Source organism: Hemitrygon akajei, chromosome 1 (genome assembly GCF_048418815.1).
Source record: "Hemitrygon akajei chromosome 1, sHemAka1.3, whole genome shotgun sequence".
In the NCBI taxonomy this organism is placed as follows: domain Eukaryota; kingdom Metazoa; phylum Chordata; class Chondrichthyes; order Myliobatiformes; family Dasyatidae; genus Hemitrygon; species Hemitrygon akajei.
In genome coordinates, this window is record NC_133124.1 from 144,029,521 (window position 1) to 144,048,638 (window position 19,118).

Below are 19,118 nucleotides of genomic sequence, written 5' to 3' on the forward strand. Positions count from 1 at the left end.
ATCCTTTACAAATTGGTTAAGCTGTTCTTCTTTTCATTAAAGGCAGACTGGGGAGTGGATGAGCTTTCAATAGCTTTCCTTAAATATTAATGGAAATAAATGTTTTTAATTTTACAACTGCCAATTTAAATAATCAGGAAATTTATAGCAAGAATGAGGATTTTCTGTCGACTGTATGTTTCCTGATTTAAAAAGCTCATAGTCTGATCCCACCTTCCAGCATTATGCCTGCAGACTATATGTAAAAAGTACTCAGAGGTACATCGGCAATGAGGATTTCTGCCTTCACCACCATTTCAGATACTGAGATTTGAATTCTCATCACCCCCTCACAACACAAAAATATTTCCCTAGTGATCAAATTAATGAACCTTGTTTGATCTTTCCAACATTGGATCCTACTTACTTCATTTAGACCTTGTAAATTTGTAAGCTTCATTTAAATCTCCCCTCATCACCTTCTATGCCAAAGGAAATGACAGTTTAGGCTGTTATGCTTGCATAATTAAGCATGGTAACTATTTGATATATGAAGTACAATCACCTTCACAAATATGGTTCTCCCATTGTCTTCCAAAATTCCTTTATTTTCTATTTTTACTTTTGAATCCATGCTCAGCTTCCCACTCCCCTAAACCTGTCTTAAGTCCTTCCAATAGCACTAGCAACCTCTAATCACATCAATATTAGATAGATAGATAGATAGATAGATAGATACTTTATTCATCCCCATGGGGAAATTCAACATTTTTTTCCAATGTCCCATACACTTGTTGTAGCAAAACTAATTACATACAATGAATGACGCCAACCTTCTAAGGAAGTACAGTCGACTCTGTGCCTTCCTGCACAAGGCATCTGTGTTGGCAGTCCAGTCTAGCTTCTCGTCTAACTGTACTCCCAGATACTTGTAGGTCTTAACCTGCTCCACACATTCTCCATTAATGATCACTGGCTCCATATGAGGCCTAGATCTCCTAAAGTCCACCACCACCATTATGTGTCCTAGTCTTAATAAACTGTAACCCACCTGGTTTATACAAATTCTGCTTTCCCCAGATTCAGTCCCAAGGCCCTAAGGACATTAGGCTTCCCTTCTGCACATCTTCAGCCTTGCCTTCATTTGTATGCCTCCTGTTTCTATACTCAATGGTACATGGCACTTGAAGCAATTCAGAGATTATGACTTTGAAATCTTGTTGATTAATCACTTGCTGAAGCACTTTCACCTAGATGTGTTATGCCATGAACCCTACAATTAACCATGGACTCCAAATTGGAAACCCCTGGCCTAGATTAAAGTATCATTGATGGTTTATCCTCCTCCTGCAGAATACTCTTCATTAGTAGCAGCCTTCAACTTGGACCAGAAAGGCAATACACTTACTCTACAATAATGTCCATATGCTGCTCTTGCTTCCCTAACTATGGTGTTCCTCATAACTATTGGACCCTTGATTCTTCTTCCCTCATCAAACAACAGAAAGGTGCAAGGAGTTTTTGGCTTGACCCTGAATGCACTTCACAAGGGAATTGACTTCCTCATCAGTATTCCTATCTTTCTGGTAGTTATTCATTCCTTTTCTTCCTGTCTTAATTTGCTGGTGATGCCACGTTTTTCACAAAACAACCAGCGTTGTATATTGACTATAGTGTCATCAGTTCTGTTCTAGAGCCAAAGGAAGACTTCAAGCTTCAAATGAATCTATTTCCTACACTTGTGATTGTCTAGGACAAGTGGAATTCCAGCTGATATTTCAAAACACAGGGAGGCTGTCTCTGGGATCTGAGCTAATCTGATGTTCCCCTACTCAATAATCTAACGTATCAATTTGGCACAGAGTTAAAATACTCATTTCTCAATTTAGTTTAGAAAGCCAATTCAGTATACTGAAAGGAATCTATACTAGCGGTTTCATTTTGAAATCTGAAGGATTAGAATCACAATGGGAAAAAGAACTAGAAATACAAACAAGGTTTATACTACTGGCAACGTTTCTACAAAAAAGAGATTTTATGGTAAAGGAACAAGAGACAAAAAGGATGACTAAGGTGAGGGTAGAACTGAATAATAATAAAAGAAGAAACATGGGCATGGATTTGGAGGAGGTAGGGAGGTCCTTAATATCAGGTCAAGGCTAATGTACTGGAACATGTTGAAGTTAAGAGAGGTAGCCCCATAACTTTTGAAAAACATTAGGATATATGTCTCCAGGGCTGGATCTGATATACCCAGATTACTACTGGAAGCATGGAAATGATTGCTACACCATTGGCAATGATCTTTGCATCCTCACTGTCACAGTCGTACCAGAAGATTACCAGAAGTTTACATCAGTGTTGGGCAAACTATTAGACTGGATTTATGAGCATTTGAGGAGGCACAATCTGATTAAGAATAGTCAACCTAGCTTTGTGAGGGGCAGGTCGCACCTTACAAGCCTGATTGACTTTTTTGCGGAAGTAACAAAACAAACTGATTAAAATAGAGTGGTGGATGTGGTGTATATGGATTTTAATATGGCATTTAACAAGGTTTCCCATGGTTCATTCATACATCAGGAGGTATGGGATCCAGAGAAACCTGGATGCATGGATTCCGAATTGCCAGAGGGTTGTTATAGATGGACAACATTCTGCCTGTAGGCAGGTGACCTGTGACGTTCCGCAAGAATCTGTTCTGGGACTCCTGTTCTTTGTGATGTTTATAAATGACTTATATGGGAGAAGTAGAGGGGTAGCTAGCTTAGTAAGTTTACAGATGACATGAAGATTGGTGGTATTATGGATAGCGTATTAGGTTGTTTGGGTTACAATGGGACACTGGATATAAAGCTGGGCAGAGAAGAGGCAAATTGAGTTTAGTCTTGAAAAGTATGAAGTGATAAGCTTTGGAAGGTCAAAGTTGAAGGCATAGTGCAAAGTTGATGGCAGGAATCTTAACACGTGAAGGAACAGAGGAATCTTGAGGGTCTTAAATCCATAAATCCCTGAAAGTTGCACAGCAAGTTGAAAGGGTGGTTAAGAAGGTAAATGTGTTAAATCTAAAAGCTGCAAGGTAATGTTGTAGATCTATAATACTCTGGTATGACCACACATAGTACTGTGTTCATTTCTGGTCACCTCATTATATAAAGGATGTGGAGGCATCGGAGAGAGTACAGAAGAGATTTAGCAGGATGCTGCCTGGATTAAAGAGCATATTTTATAAAGAAAGATTGAATGAACTAGGGATTTCCTCTTTGGAATGGAGGGTACGAAGACACATGATAGAACTGTATAAGATGACAACAAGCATAGAAAGAGTGGACGGCTAGCTCCTTTCTCTCCAGAGTGGCAATGGCTAATCAAAAGGACTTACTTTTCAGGTGATTGAAGGAAAGAATGGTGTGGGGGGAGGGGGAATGTCAGAGGTACTGTAGGATTTTTCATGCAGAGAATGATAACCCTTGTTATGGGTGGTGGTGAAAAAAGACTCTAAGGTAGGTATGTAAGAAGGAAGGGTTAGATTGATCTTGGAATAGGTTAAAATGTCAGTCAGTATCGTGGGCCAGAGTCTGTACTATTCTATGTTCCTGAACTGAAACCTCACACAAATAGTTTAATTGCAAAATTTAGTATTCTCATTCCATAAATGATACAGAATGATAAATGGTACAGAAATGAGTCACACCAAGATTTGCTTTCACAGCTGAAAATATTATGATGTTGAAGTTTATAGAAGTCAAATCCAAATACAGATTTTCAATGCATTTTCCTCAAGTGCACAATTCAAATATAATGATTTGTAATGGTTAGGCTGTCTAATCCAAGCTCTACAATGGGAAGAGATTACCAGGCAAACAGAGGAAAAGATTCAAAGATGTGCTCAAAGCCACCTTAAGGGAATGGATATCAAGCCATGTGAATCTCTGACTGATGACTGTTCAGTGTTAGAGCATTAAGGATGGCTTTAAGAACTTAAGGGGAATTCATGGGGAGCCAAGAGAGCAGTTCCAAAACTACCCTTGTTAAGCACCTTGCAACCCACAAAACCAAAGTGTAAATAAGTGGTCTTTGATTCAGAGCTAAAGCCAAACCCACAAACATGGATTCACCAGATGCGCCTGAGTGAGCTCACCCTGAGTAAAGTCTACAGCAGTTTCCCATTTAGCAGAAAGCCAGAGGTAGTGCTGCACCAAAGGATTACAGAGCAGCATGTCGAACTGCCTGCTGAAAATGTGCCACCTTCTGCCATTAAATCAGCACTGCCGGCCAATTTCACTTGGAGGGACTGTATTCTAAAGAGTCAAGAGCTGCCCTTGCAGCATAAGACTGCCCTCTTTAATACAACCGAGGAGCGCTGTCCAGATATATGAGACTGGAAATTTAAAAGGAAGTGGAAGATCTGCTCCTATATATTTATCTTCATCATAATATTCATGAAATTAAGCACTACTGTTACAAAATCAAAGCAGGAATTTCCTTCACACATCTTACAAGTTGAAAATAAACACACTATGACACATATATCAAGTGTCTTTAGTTTACTTGCAGGGTACCACACACAAAAGCTTCACCACAACATCTTTAACGACTTAGAATGTGGTTAAGAAACAAAACTGTTAAGTATCAGAATCAGAATTAGGTTTATTATCATCGGCATGTGACGTGAAATTTGTTAACTTAGCAGAAGCAGTTCAATTCCATACATAATCTAGCAGAGATAAATAAAATAAAACTTAATAATAATAAATAAACAAGTAAATCAATTACGTATATTGAATAGCTTTTTTAAAAACATGCAAAAACAGAAATACTGAATGTTAAAAAAAAAGTGAGTTAGTGTCCAAAGATTCAATGTCCATTTAGGAATCGGATGGCAGAGGGTAAGAAGCTGTTCCTGAATCATTGAGTGTGTACCTTCAGGCTTTTGTACCTCCTATCTGATTTTAACAGTGAAAAAAGGGCATGCCCTGGGTGCTGGAGGCCCTTAATAATGGACGCTGCCTTTCTGAGACACCGCTCCCTAAAGATGTCCTGGGTACTTTGGAGGCTAGTGCCAAGATGGGGCTGACAAGATTTACAAGCTTCTGCAGCTTTTTTCTGTCCTGTGCAGCAGCCCCTCCATATCAGACAATGATGCAGCCTGTCAGAATGCTCTCCACCGTACAACTATAGAAGTTTTTGAGTGTATTTGTTGATATACCAAATCTCTTCAAACTCCTAATAAAGTATAGCCGCTGTCTTGCCTTCTTTATAACTACTTCGATATGTTCGGACCAGATTAGACCCTCAGAGATCTTGACACCCAGGAACTTGAAGCTGCTGATTCTCTCCACTTATGAACCCTCTGTGAGGATTGGTATGTGTTCCTTCATCTTAACCTTCCTGAAGCCGAAAATCAACTCTTCATCTTACTGACATTGAGTGCCAGTTTGTTGCTGTGGCACCATTCCACTAGTTGGCATTATCTCACTCCTGTACGCCCTCTCATCACCACCTGAGATTCTACCAACAATGGTTGTATCGTCAGCAGATTTATAGATGGTATTTGAGCCATGCCTAGCCACACAGTATTGTGTATATATAGTGTAGAGCAGTGGGCTAAGCACACACCCGAGGTGCGCCAGTGTTGTCAGCGAGAAGATGTTATCACCAATCCGCACAGACTGCAGTCTTTCGGTTAGGAAGTCGAGGATCCAATTGCAGAGGGAGGTACGGAGGACCAGGTTCTGCAACTTCTCAATCAAGATTGTGGGAATGATGGTATTAAATGCTGATGTAGGTGTTTGTGTTGTCTAGGTGGTCTAAAGCCGTGTGGAGAGCCACTGAGATTGCGAATGCCATTGACCTATTGCAATGGGTCCAGGTCCTTGATGAGGCAGGAGTTCAGTCTAGTCATGACCAACCTCTCTAAGCATTTCATCACTGTCGACGTGAATGCTACCGGGCGATAGTCACTAAGGCAGCAACATTATTCTTCTTAGGCACTGGTATAATTGTTGCCTTTTTGAAGCAAGTGGGAACTTCTGCCCGTAGCAGTGAGAGGATCTTCAAACATTATATTCCAGAAAATTGAACAGACATCCTACGCTTTGACTTTCAAACAAAACAAGAATCTTTAGGGAGTCTGGCCTGATAACTTGAGTAGGAAAAATATGATCTATGAAAGGCAAAAACATCTTTTCTTCCAAAAATATTTTATTCAAATACTAATATCAGATTCTGTATTGTTTTTAAATTCTTGAACATGTTTTTGTGATAAGGCATATATGGTTTACAACTAAAGGATTTTACTCAAGTATATAATTTATTTGAAATATAAAAAAATGCAAGCAGCTTTGACACAAAAACAGAAACAAATTTTATTACAGCTCTAATTGCTCCCCTTCAAAAATTGAGGTTAGAATTGGACAAAGGTAACTGAAGAGACTTTGCACTGATCAGTTGTACAGGTTCTGTCATATTATGTACCAGAAAATGTATAATTAAAACCCTGTCCAAATGAGACAAATCTCCTAAACCTGATAGTCTGCATGGTGCAATATTAAGGTAGTGGCTACAAAGGAAGTAGATGCATCGGTATAACCTATCGAAAAACAAAATGCTTAGTTCTGAAAGTCCCAGAGGATTGTGAAACTGCAAATAACGTTACTAAGGAAGGAGACAAAAATCAGAAGGCAAGTAAGTCTAAGTTCAGTCACTGGGAAAATGCTGGAATCCATTTTGAAGTGATAGCAAGACATTTAGAAAATTACAAGACAGTCAACACTATTTTACAAAAGATAAAGTGTATTTGACAAGTTAGTATATTACCAAAAACTCTAGAAAATTTCTGCAGATGTACAGTGGAGATAATTTCTGACTGGCATTTGGTGCTCAAGAGCAGGATAGTAAGAGGGTTCAGAGGGTTTTACATTCAGTCAGCTCCATCACAGGCACAATCCTCTGTGCCATTGAGGAAATCTTCAAAAGAGCAGTGTCTCAAGAAGGTGGCATCCATCATGAAAGACCCTCACCATTTTGGACATGCCCTCTTCTAATTACCATCGCCAGGGAGGAGGTACAGGAGCCTGAAGATCCACATTCATCGTTTCAGGAACTGTTGAATTCTGCACTACATTGACAACTACATGCATCCATGCCGAACTTGTCAATTTAATTAACTTTGCCTCCAACTTCCACCTGGCCCTTAGTCCATTTCTGACATCTCAGTCCCAGTTTTCTGTCTCCATCTCTAGAGACAAACAATCTACTGACACATTTCACAAGGCTATCTTGACTATATCTCTTCCCACCCAGAGTCCTGCAAAAATGTTACTCTCGTTTCTCAGCTCTCTTGTCTCTGCTGCATGTTTCCAGGACATCAGAGATGCCTCTCTTCTTCAAAGAATGCAGTTTCATTTCCTCAACCATTCATGCTGTCCTCATCCGCATCTCCTCCATTTCCTGGACGCCTGCCCTCACTCCTCCTTCCATTGTCTTAATATGGATAGAGTTCCACTTGTCCTTATTTACCACTCCATTCAGCTTCTGCATTAAACACACCGTTCTGTGCAACCTCCACCACCTTCAAAGGGATCATACCACAAAACACCACTTTACTTCCCTCTCCCCCAATTCTCTGCTTTCTGCAGGGATCACTCCCTCTGTGATTCCCTTGTCGTTCATCCCTCCTGACACATATTCCTATAAATGACAGAAACGCTACACCTCCTTTCTCATTTTTATTCATACCTCAAACAGTCCTTCTGGGAGAGGCAACACTTCACCTGTGAATCTGTTGGGGTCCTCTATTGTACTGGGGCTCCCAAAGCGGCCTTCTTTATATTGGTGAGATCCAGCATAAATTGGGGGACTGCTTTATTGAGCACCTTCACTCCATCTGCCAAAAGTGGAATTTCCAGTGGCCAACCATTTTAATTCCTATCCCCATTCTGACATGTCGGTCCATCCATGACCTCCTCTTCTGCCATGATGAGGTGACTCTCAGGGATCTCAGGATGGAGGAGCAATATTTCATATTTTGTCTAGGTTGCCTCCAACCTGGTGGCATGAACATCGATTTCTCTTTCTGGTCACTTGATTTCCTTTTCCCCTCTTCTGCCTTCTTCTATTCCCCACTCTGGCCTCTTACCTCTTCTCACCTGCCTATTACCGCCCTTTGGTGACACTCCATCTTTCTTTTCTGCTATAGTCCACTCTTCTCTCCTATCAGCTCTTTATCTTTCCCTCTCACCTGGCTACACCTGTCACCTTCTAGTTTGTTCTCCTTTCTGTTCCCCCCACTCCCAACCACCTTTTCATTTTGGTGTCTTCTCTCTTCCTTTCCAATCCTGATGCAGGGTTTTGGCACAAAATTTTGACTGTCCATTTATTTTCATAGATGCTGCCTGACTTGCTGATTCTTTCCAGGTGTCTCTGTCTGTCTGTGTCTGTGTTAGGAACTGATTCTTCCTCTGCCATAATAAAATGAAACACCCAATGCATTTGCATGTCTGTAAAGAGAGAAATTGGCAAATTTTGAGATCGTACCTTTCTTTGCTTTCTTCTGAAGTTTCAATGTATCAGACGATTTCTTTTTGATTTCTTGACGAGCTTTCTTATATTCTTTAAAGAAAAGGAAACTATTGTCAAGATCTACATTTTGTAATATTGTGTACACCACTGAAACAATTTCTATATTTTGCAGCATAAGTCAAGTTAGTAAGAGCATTGAACTCTATTTAGTAAATCTGAAATACATCTTGAATTTACACCTTCATCATAATTGAAGAGAGAAGATTAAGGTGGGTAGCATTACGAAAACCAGGACCAACTCGTAATCTGTGTACAAAATATGATAGATACACCTGCACTTTCTTGGCTGACTGCTACTAACATTTCCCCTGAACTGACTTTCAAACATGTTGGATTGGGGTGTAAAATTGTTATTTTTCTTGTAGTTCAACTTTCCCATGCTTGCTTTATTTTTTATATAGTTACCTATATATTGTATATTTAATTGGTCAGTGAATATCCCAGCAATTAAGATATGGTTGCTTCTGTATTTTTCTAGAAACTTCTTAGTTTTCAGTAGCAAGAGTCATGTCACTCAAACCCAGCTATTTTATAGGTTAATTGCTACTACTGGAATCCTGTTTTTGTTCAATTTACTTTGAACTTGATAGAATGACTGTAAGTAACATTTTATGCCTTATTTCAAAAAATCTTTGGATCACACAAGACTCAAGATCCAACAAGGGAAAACATTTATTTTAAATTATCTGCAAAACTAGAGTAAATTGCTGCAGATTTTGTTTCAAAAAGACAAACTTCTTTTTAACCAATTGTTCGTTCAAATTACAACTTAAAGCAATGATGTGTGATTAAGTGTACCCTTTGCATGGTCCTTGTCAAGCTGATTAACCACTTTCTTCCATTCTTCCATTTGATCCTGCAGCGGATTTATCAGGCAATCGATCAAAGCTCTAGATTAACAAAATTGCATTAAACTTAGCAAAGGCAATTTTTTTAAGACAAGAAGAATGCTACATTTTAAACAGAAGATTATTTAACATCAAGGCATGTATTGTAATAACAATATACACACTACTTGCCATTTATCACACAAAAAATGCTGGAAGAACTCAACAGGCCAGGCAGCATATTTGGAAAATAGTACAGTCGATGTTTCAGTCCGAAACCCTTCCACAGGACTGGAGAGAAAAAAGCTGAAGTTTAAAAGGTGGTGAAGGAGAGAGAAAAATGTCAGGTGATAGGTGAAACTTGGAAGGGGAGGGATGAAGCAAAGAACTAGGAGATTGATTGGTGAAAGAGACAGAAGGCTATGGAAGAAAGAAGAAATGGGTGGGGGGGGGGTGGAGGAGCACCAGAGAGAGGTGATGGGCAGGCAAGGAGATAACATAAGAGAGGGACAAGGGGATGAGAAACGGTGAAGCAGGGGTGGTGGAGGCATTACTGGAAGTTTGAAAAATCGATGTTCATGCCATCAGGTTGGAGGCTACCCAAATGGAATATAAGGTGTTGTTCCTCCAACCAAGTGTGGCCTTATCCCGACAGTGGAGGAGGACATGGATGGACATATTGGAATGGGAATGGGAAGTGGAATTAAAATGGGTGGCCAGTGAGAGATCCCACTTGTTCTGGTGGATGGAGTGTAGATGCTCAGTGAAGCAGTCTCCCAATCTACATCGGGTCTCACTGATATACAAGAGGCCACTCCTGGAGCATGAACACAGTACATGACCCCAACAGACTTGCAGGTGAAGTATCGCTTCACCTGGAAGGACTGTTTGGAGCCCTTGAATGGTAGTGCAGAAGGCGGTGTAGGGGCAGGTGAAGTACTTATTCCGCTTTCAAGGATAAGTATCGAGCCTCCATTTTGCAGCGAATGGAGTGAGACGCGTTTTTACCGCGGCTCCACTTTTTTATATCTTACATTCCACTGATAGATTTGTTTTAAGTTTGAAGACTCATTATTTCTGTTGAAGGATTTATGACTTAACCACGATGGCAGGAAGTCGATCTGGTATTGAATTGAGAAGCAGCAAGACTTTCCCAAAACAAAACAAACTGAACAAATAAAGAAGTCAGAGGAACCTGTTACTTTAGCAGTAAAATTTGCTTTAATACAAGATCTGAATTTGGTTTACTTAACGCTAAGATTGATAAACTGATGGATGCTAGGGGGAAGCTTGAAAAATCCATCTTTACTGTTCAAGAATCTCTGAAGAATTTGGACTTTAAATTTCAGACACTCAAACAGTCTACTCATCGAATTGAGAGGTAACAGGAACTACTCAGGCAAACTATCAACGAACGAGAATTGAAGATTTCACCTATGGAAAAGAAAATTAATGAAGTTTCTTTGGAATTATCAAGAAGAAAAGTATGATTGATTTAGATAGACAGCAGAGCGCACCGGAGGAATTTATTTATACTGGGTTTGCCTGAAAATACTGAAACTGGCGACCTGTTAAAGTTCTTCTCTGATATGCTGTATTCACTTTTTAGTGAGATCCTTGAAGTGAACCCTGTGCTTGATCGAGCAATAGAATTCTGAGATCTCGGCATTCATCTGAACTATGTCCACGACCACTCATACTTTGCTTCCATTATTATACAACCAAAGAAACTATACTCCGAGAGGCTAGAAAAAGAGGGAAACTAATCTACAATTCAACTGAAATTCGTATAGTGGAAGATTTTTCTCCTGAGGTTTTTGCCGAAAGAAGGAAATACCCAGTATAAAAAAAAACTGCCGTCCATTGCTTTGCTATCCCGCTCGTCTGATAATTTTTCCTCCTGACTCTCAGCCACAAAGGATTCTTTCTCCAGCTGATGGGTGGGAGTTTATTAAAAATATTAACGTTATGCCGACTGTAACCTGAACAGGTAATTTTGAGCTGGGAGATGTTTATAGATATCTTGAGGAAAGTCTATTCTGTGCTCTTTGGATATTCGTACAGGGCTTGGTTGATTTAATCCCTTTCTTATTTGTTAATAATTAGTATATATTCGTAGTTGTTTTGAAGAAAACCTGTTTTACATTTTATAGATGTCCACACAGGACCTGGTCTGATTTAATTTTTTTTCTTCTCACTTGTCTTAACATCAATATTGCTTTGGGTTTGAGAGATATATATACACACACACACATACATACATACATACACACACAGACACACACACACACACACTTAATATTTTTGTGTGACTTGTAAGTTCTCTTAAAAAAACTTCAGTCATAATATACTACTTGCTTGGATTTATTCTTTTCTGAATACATGATTCATTTACTTCAGATGAATTTACGATGGCCGTCGTTAGTTACGTTTTAACTATTGTTAGACATAACATTACAGTATTTGAAATTTGTTCTTCTCTTTTATTATGTCTGGAATCGGTGGGGTAAATATAATACTTTGTTAATATTGCTGCAAAATGGAGGATGGGGTCAAGGATGATTAGGTTTAGCTTTTGGCCTGTTTATTGGGTCGCTAATTTTCGGGCTTTGGAGGGTGGGGCTATTAGATTCGTTTTTTTTTCTCAATTTGACAGTTCTAAGAGGTTACATTTTCTATCAATTATGACATCACTTCCAGTCAAGTCAGTGCTTTTTTTTCTTCTGGATCTAGTGTGTGCTTGCGCAATAACTTTCTTTATAAAACTTTAAATTAAATCATAAACATCGATGTTAATAAAATCAAAATAATTTCTTGGAATTTGGACAGTATGAATCATCCTATAAGCATAAAAAGATTTTTAAGAAATTAAAAACACTTCATGCTGATATTATTTTTGCGCAAGAGACTCATATACGGAGACAGGATGAAGATCGCTTTTTTGGAAGGGACCTTTATATCATTCTTTATCAACAAATATAGTTAGAGGAGTATCTATTTTTGTTAATTCTAAAATCCCTTTTGTACACTTTAATACTGTTACTGATTTGATTGGAAGATATTTAATTGTCACTGGTTTATTATGCGGTCAAAAGGTAGCTTTGTGTGTGTTTACGCACCTTAATTCAGACAGTCCTGAATTTTTAAAGAAGCTTTTTTCTGAGCTACCGAATCTAAATGAATATAAATTGATCATGAGCAGTGACATTAACTGTTGCCTTAATCCGGCGATTGACAGGTCATCAACCAATCCATCGCTTCCTAATAAAGTGGCGGCCTGTATTAATTCTTTGCTTTTAGAATATGGCCTGGTTGATATAAACACCCTAATGACAAAGATTTTTCCTTTTTCTCACGCATTCATTATAAATATTCAAGAATTGATTATTTTTTTATAGATACACAGTTGTTATATTCTGTTGACGAGTGTGCGTACGACATCATTGCGCTGTCAGATCACGCGCCTGTGAAATTAACTCTGAAACTCTGATAATTTTTTGAAAATTTCACAGTGGAGATTGAATCCCGTATTGTTACAGGATCCAGCTTTTATTAGTTTTATCAAGGAGAAAATTTCTATATTTTTTTAACTTAATACAACTGAAGGTATGTCAAATTTGGTTTTATGGGATACGACAAAATCTTTTCTCAGGGGACAAATAACTTCATATTCAGCAGGTTTAAGAAGGAAAACGATAGCGGAACTTTTAGAGATTACTAATAAAATTAGAGAGGTACATAAAGCGTACTCAGTAAAACCTAGTGAAGATCTATATAAGGAAAGTGTTGAACTTCAAACACAATATGATCTGCTTTTGACCTTTGTCATTGAACAGCAAATTTTTAAATTTAAAAGTCAATTTTAAAAATATATGGTGATAAATTCAGATAAACTGCTGGCTGGTCAGTTAAGGGCAAATATGGTTAGAAGACAGATTTTGAAAATTTGTAGATCAGATAGAACTGAAACATTAGACCCTTATGAAATCAATAAGATATTTATGGATTTCTATTCTAATCTTTAGAAATCTGAATTCCCTGATAATACTGTTATTGTGAATAGATTTTTGCAAAAATTAAATATACCTAAAATTTCTATTTAAGATATTAATACACTAGATGCATCTATTAAACAAGAGAAAAGAGCCAAGGCTATATCCTCTATGCAATTAGGGAAAGCTCTGGGATCAGATGGATATACAGTGTAATTTTATGACCTTTACTGAAACGCTTACAAAACTTTCACTGATTCCTAAAAAAGTAAAAGATCTATCTGAATGTGCCTCCTGTAGACCAACTTCCCTATTGAGTGTGGATTTTAAAATTCTCTCTAAGATTTTAGACAATAGACTTGAGAATATTTTGCCTACTGTTATCTCAAATGATCAAACTGGATTTATTAAAAATAGGTATTCACATTTTAATATTTGAAGATTGTTAAATATTATTTATTCTCCCTCAGTCAAAGAATATGAATGTATTGTTTCTCTCGATGCAGAGAAAGTTTTTGACAGGGTGGAATGGCCTTATTTGTTTCAGATTTTGGAGAGGTTTAATTTTGGTCCGGGATTTATTTCCTGGATCAAACTGATTTATCAAGCCCCGATGGCTGCGGTTATAACTAACAATCAAAAATCTCCTTATTTTAGATTATGTAGAGGAATTTGTCAGGGTTGCCCTCTTAGCCCTTTATTATTTAATTCGGCTTTAGAACCACTTGCTACTGCTCTTAGGGATTCTAAATCTGTTTAGGGTATTAAGAGGGGATAAATTACATAAGGTTTCGTTATACACAGATGACTTATTAGTTTACATTTCAGACCCTAGGAAATCTATTTCCTCTATGATATCCATATTTACTGAATTTAATATTTTTCTGGATATAAATTAAATTTACATAAAAGTGAATTACTTCTTATTAATAATTATTCTGACTATTATGATCAAATGCCTTTTAATATTGCTAAAAATTATTTTACCTATCTTGGTATTAAAATTACTAAAAATTTTCAAGATTTATATGTATTAATTTTCTTCCTCTAATAGAATATACAAAACAAATGCTTTCCAAATGGTTGCCTATGATGATATTGTTAATTGGCCAAAAAAATGCTATAAAAATGGTAATTTTACTGAAACTTCTATATACGTTTCAAGCTGTTCCATCCTTTGTCCCGAAAATGTTCTTTGATAGAATAGATTCTATGATTCTGTCATATATCTGGAATAATAAGAGCTCTAGATTGAGTAAACCTTTATTGCAAAAATTAAAAAAGATGGAGGATTGGCATTACCAAACTTTAGATTTTATTACTGGGTAATTAATTTTCATTATATTGCTTTTTGGATTTACGGTATAGATAATTAGGACTGTACTTCATGGTTGGACTTGGAGGAGAGCTTGGTAAGGGGGTTTTCTTTGGCTTCCTCACTGGGAGCTCCTCTTACTTTTTTGTTTTCTAGGATTGGTAGATAAGATTTTAGTCCCATTGTTAGACATACATTAAAAATTTGGTTTCAGTTTTGTAGATTTTTTTGTTCTCTCTAGTAATATCCATCTTAACTATTTTTTTTTAAACCATCAATTCTGGATAAGGCCTTTTTAACATGGAAAACTAAAGGAATGAAAACTTTTATAGATTTGTTTTTAGAGAATTGTTTAATGTCTTTTTCGCAGCTAGTGGATAAATATGATATATCTCACTTACAATTTTTTAGATATTTACAAGTTAGGAATTTTCTACAAGATTTGTTACCGAATTATCCATTTGCTCATTTACCAAATATGATAGATGTTATTTTTCAGCGTAAACCATTTCAAAAAGGATTGATAGCCATTATATATAAACAGCTTATGAATTTACGAACGATGTCTAATGATAAGTTTAAACATGCTTGGGAATTGGAACTTTGGGAGTCACTTTCAGATGATCAATGGAATAAAATTTATCATTTAGTTAACAATTCATCTATCTGCGCCCGTCACTCCTTGATTCAGTTCAAGGTAGTGCACAGGGTGCATATGTCAAAAGATAAACTAGCGCATATTTTTTCTAATATAAATCCCACCTGTGACAGATGTAATGCTGAGGTGGCTACATTAACTCATATGTTTTGGTCCTGTATAAAGTTAAATAATTTTTGGAAAGATGTTTTCAGAACGTTATCCAAACTCATGGGTTTGGACCTACAACCTAATTCACTTACGGCAATCTTTGGGATTACTCTGAAGGAAGCAGGAAATGTTCCAGCTTCCGCTCAACGTATTATAGCTTTTTCAACTTTATTGGCTAGGAGAGCTATTTTGTTGTATTGGAAAGATTCCAACCCACCTACTGTTTTTTTTGGCTCTTCTCCATTATGTTGTGTTTAAGCTTGGAGAAAATTAGAAGTCGGACATTTGATTCACCTTTTAAATTTGAGCAAACCTGGCGACCTTTCATTCAATATTTTCATATGATTTAAATATTCTTTTTTTTACATTTTTAGGTAATCTTTTCTCTTCTTCTCCGTGATGTTTCAGATTTGACCAGAAGGATTGTTTCCTATTTTTTGTAATTATATCCTCAAATGGACAGCCAGGTCTTTTTTTTTGTTTTATTTTAGGTTAGTTTAGTGGGGTTTTTTTTCTTCTCAACAATAGAAATTTTGAGTCTTTTTTTAATGAATTGTTAAGAGGAGTTGTGGTTCCTTTTATATATTAGCTCAATACTATACTATATATGATTTTGACAGTACATATTCCTTTCTTTGTACTTTTATTGAAATATGTATTTAATATAACTTCTCCACTGAATTATATTTATTCTTATTTTTTTAAATCAATAAAAAAAGATTGAAAATGAAAATGAAGGATAAGTATCAGGAGGGAGATCAGCGGGGAGGGACGAAAGCTCAAGGGAATCGTGTAGGGAGCGATCCCTGTAGATCCCATTCCCATTCTGATATGTCCATCCATGACCTTGTTCACTGCCGGGATAAGGCCACACTTAAGTTTGGAGAAACAACACCTTAAATTCCGTTAGGGTAGCTCCAACTGGATAGCATGAACATCAATTTCTCAAACTTAGAACATACAAACATAGAAAACCTACAGCACAATACAGGCCTTTTGGCCCACAAAGCTGCACCGAACATGTCCTTACCTTAGAAATTACCTAGGGTTACTCATAACCCTCTATTTTTTTAAGCTCCATGTACCTATCCAGGAGTCTCTTAAAAGACTCTATCATATCCGCCTCCACCCCATCGCTGGCAGCCCATTCCACATACTCACCACTCTGTGTAAAAAACTACCCCTGACATCTCCTCTGTACCTGCTTCCAAGAACCTTAAAACTGTGCCCTCTCATGTTAGCTATTTCAGCCCTGGGAAAAAGCCTCTGACTATCCACATGATCAATGCCTCTCATCATCTTATCCACCTCTATCAGATCACCTCTGATCCTCTGTTGCTCCAAGGAGAAAAAGCCAGTGTCACTCAACCTATTCTCATAAGGCATGCTCCCCAATCCAGGCAACATCCTTGTAAATCTCCTCTGCACCCTTTCTATGGCTTCCATATCTTTCCTGTAGTGAGGCGACCAGAACTGAGCACAGTACTCCAAGTGGGGTCTGAACAGGGCCCTATATAGTTGCATTATTACCTCTCAGCTCCTAAACTCAATCCCAAGATTGATGACGGCCAATGCACTGTACGCCTTCTTAACCACAGAGTCAACCTGCACAGCAGCTTTGAGTGTCCTATGGAATCGGACCCCAAGGTCCCTCTGATCCTCCACACTGCCAAGGGTCTTACAATTAATACTATATTCTGCCATCATATTTGACCTACCAAAATGAATCACCTCATACTTACCTGGATTGAACTCTATCTGCCACTTCTCAACCCAGTTTTGCATCCTATCAATGCCCCACTGTAACCTCTGACACACTATCCACAACACCCCCAATCTTTGTGTTATTAACAAATTTACTAACCCATCCCTCCACTTTCTCATTCAGGTCACTTATAAAATTCACGAAGAGTAAGGATCCCAGAACAGCTCCCTGAGTCACACCACTGGTCGCTGACCTCCATGCAGAATATGACCTGTCTATGACCGCTCTTTGCCTTCTGTGGGCAAGGCAGTTGTGGATCCACAAAGCAATGTCCCCTTGGATCCCATACCTCCTTACTTTCTCAATAAGCCTTGCATGGGGTACCTTATCAAATATCTTGCTAAAATCCATATACACTACATCTACTGCTCTACCTTCATCAACGTGTATTAGTCACATCTTCAAAAAAATTCAATCAGACTCATAAGACACGACCTGCCTCTGACGAAGCCATGCTAATCATACTATGCCTCTCCAAATGTTCATAAACCCTGCCTCTCAGGATCTTCTCCATTAACTTAGGTAAGACTCACTGGTCTATAATTTCCTGGACTATCTCTACTCCCTTTCTTGAATAAGGGAACAACATCCTCAACCCTACAATTCCCATTGATGATGCAATGATCATCACCAGAGACTCAGCACTCTCCTCTCTCACCTCCCACAGTAGCCTGGGTACATCTCGTCCAGCCCCGGTGACATTCAACTATTGAACTTCCAGTACTGCTTCCACCGCCCCCCCCCCCCCCTCACCTTTCACCATTTCTCATCCCCTTGTCTCTCTTTTTCATGTTATCTCCTTGCCCGCCCATCACCTCCCCCTGGTGCTCCTCTCCCTTCACCCCCTTTCTTCCATGTCCTTCTGTCTCTTTTGCCAATCATCTTCTCAGCTCTTTGCTTCATCTATCCCCTCCAAGTTTCACCTATCGCCTGGGGTTTCCCTTTCCCCTCCCCCAGCCGTCAAATCTACTCCTCAGCTTTTTTTTCCTCCAGTCCTGTCGAAGGGTTTCTGGCTGAAACATTGATTATTCTTTTCTCCATACATACTGCCTGGCTTGCTGAGTCCCTCCAGCATTTTGCGTGTGTTGCTCAGATTTCCAGCATCTGCAGACTTCCCTTTGTTTGTGACTTGTCATTTAAAAACTGTATTCTTCCCCAAAAGACCATTCAATTTTTGTTACTTTTAAACATCTCAGACCATTAAAACAAATGTATGATCGACTACATCTGAAATTAGACTGCCTTTTGATACCTGTTTGATCCATATACTGCAAAATATTTTAAACAGCTGTCATAAATAAGAATAGCCCGTGCCTAACCAGATATTACAACAGGTAATATAATGCCACTTGGCAGTCTAGAAACAAAACTCAGGAACTTGATAAAAACAAGAAATTCTGTAGAAGCTGGAAATCCAAGCAACACACATAAAATACTGGAGCAGGTCAGATAGCATCCATGGAAGTGAATAAGACAAGCAATGTTTCAGACAGAGACCCTTCTTTGAAGCCCTGTGGGTTAGAATGGTAAAGTGCTGGAGAGGAAAGAATGTGGTAAGAGTGGACAGTGGGCCATAGGAGAAAGGGAAGGAACAGGGGCACCAAGAGGAGGAGATGGGCAAGTGAGAGGATAGAGTGGGTAATAGAAGAGAAGTGGGGGAGTAAAAACAATTAGTGGAAGGAGAAACCAGCACCAATGCAGTCATCAATGTAGTGGAGGAAGAGTTGAGAAGCATTACTAGAAAGGCTTGGAACATGGACTGTTCTATGTAGCCAGCAAAAAGGCAGGAATAGCTAGAGCCCTTGTGGGTGCCCATGACTACCACCTGAGTCTGGAAAAAGTGGGAGGA

The 19,118-nt window shown here is 38.4% G+C and overlaps 1 protein-coding gene across 7 annotated transcripts in view; it reads right to left on the minus strand.

Moving 5' to 3' along the window:
• The window catches only part of LOC140731223 (protein MTSS 1-like), a 306,022-nt gene that overhangs the window by 78,285 nt on the left and 208,619 nt on the right, over positions 1 to 19,118 (minus strand). For all 7 annotated transcript variants that reach the window (XM_073052740.1, XM_073052720.1, XM_073052731.1 and 4 more), the window contains exons 5-6: positions 9,361 to 9,452; positions 8,518 to 8,592 (exon numbers count right to left, since the gene is read on the minus strand). In XM_073052740.1, coding sequence (XP_072908841.1) covers positions 8,518 to 8,592; positions 9,361 to 9,452 — 167 coding nt within the window. The remainder of the gene's footprint in view (positions 1 to 8,517; positions 8,593 to 9,360; positions 9,453 to 19,118) is intronic.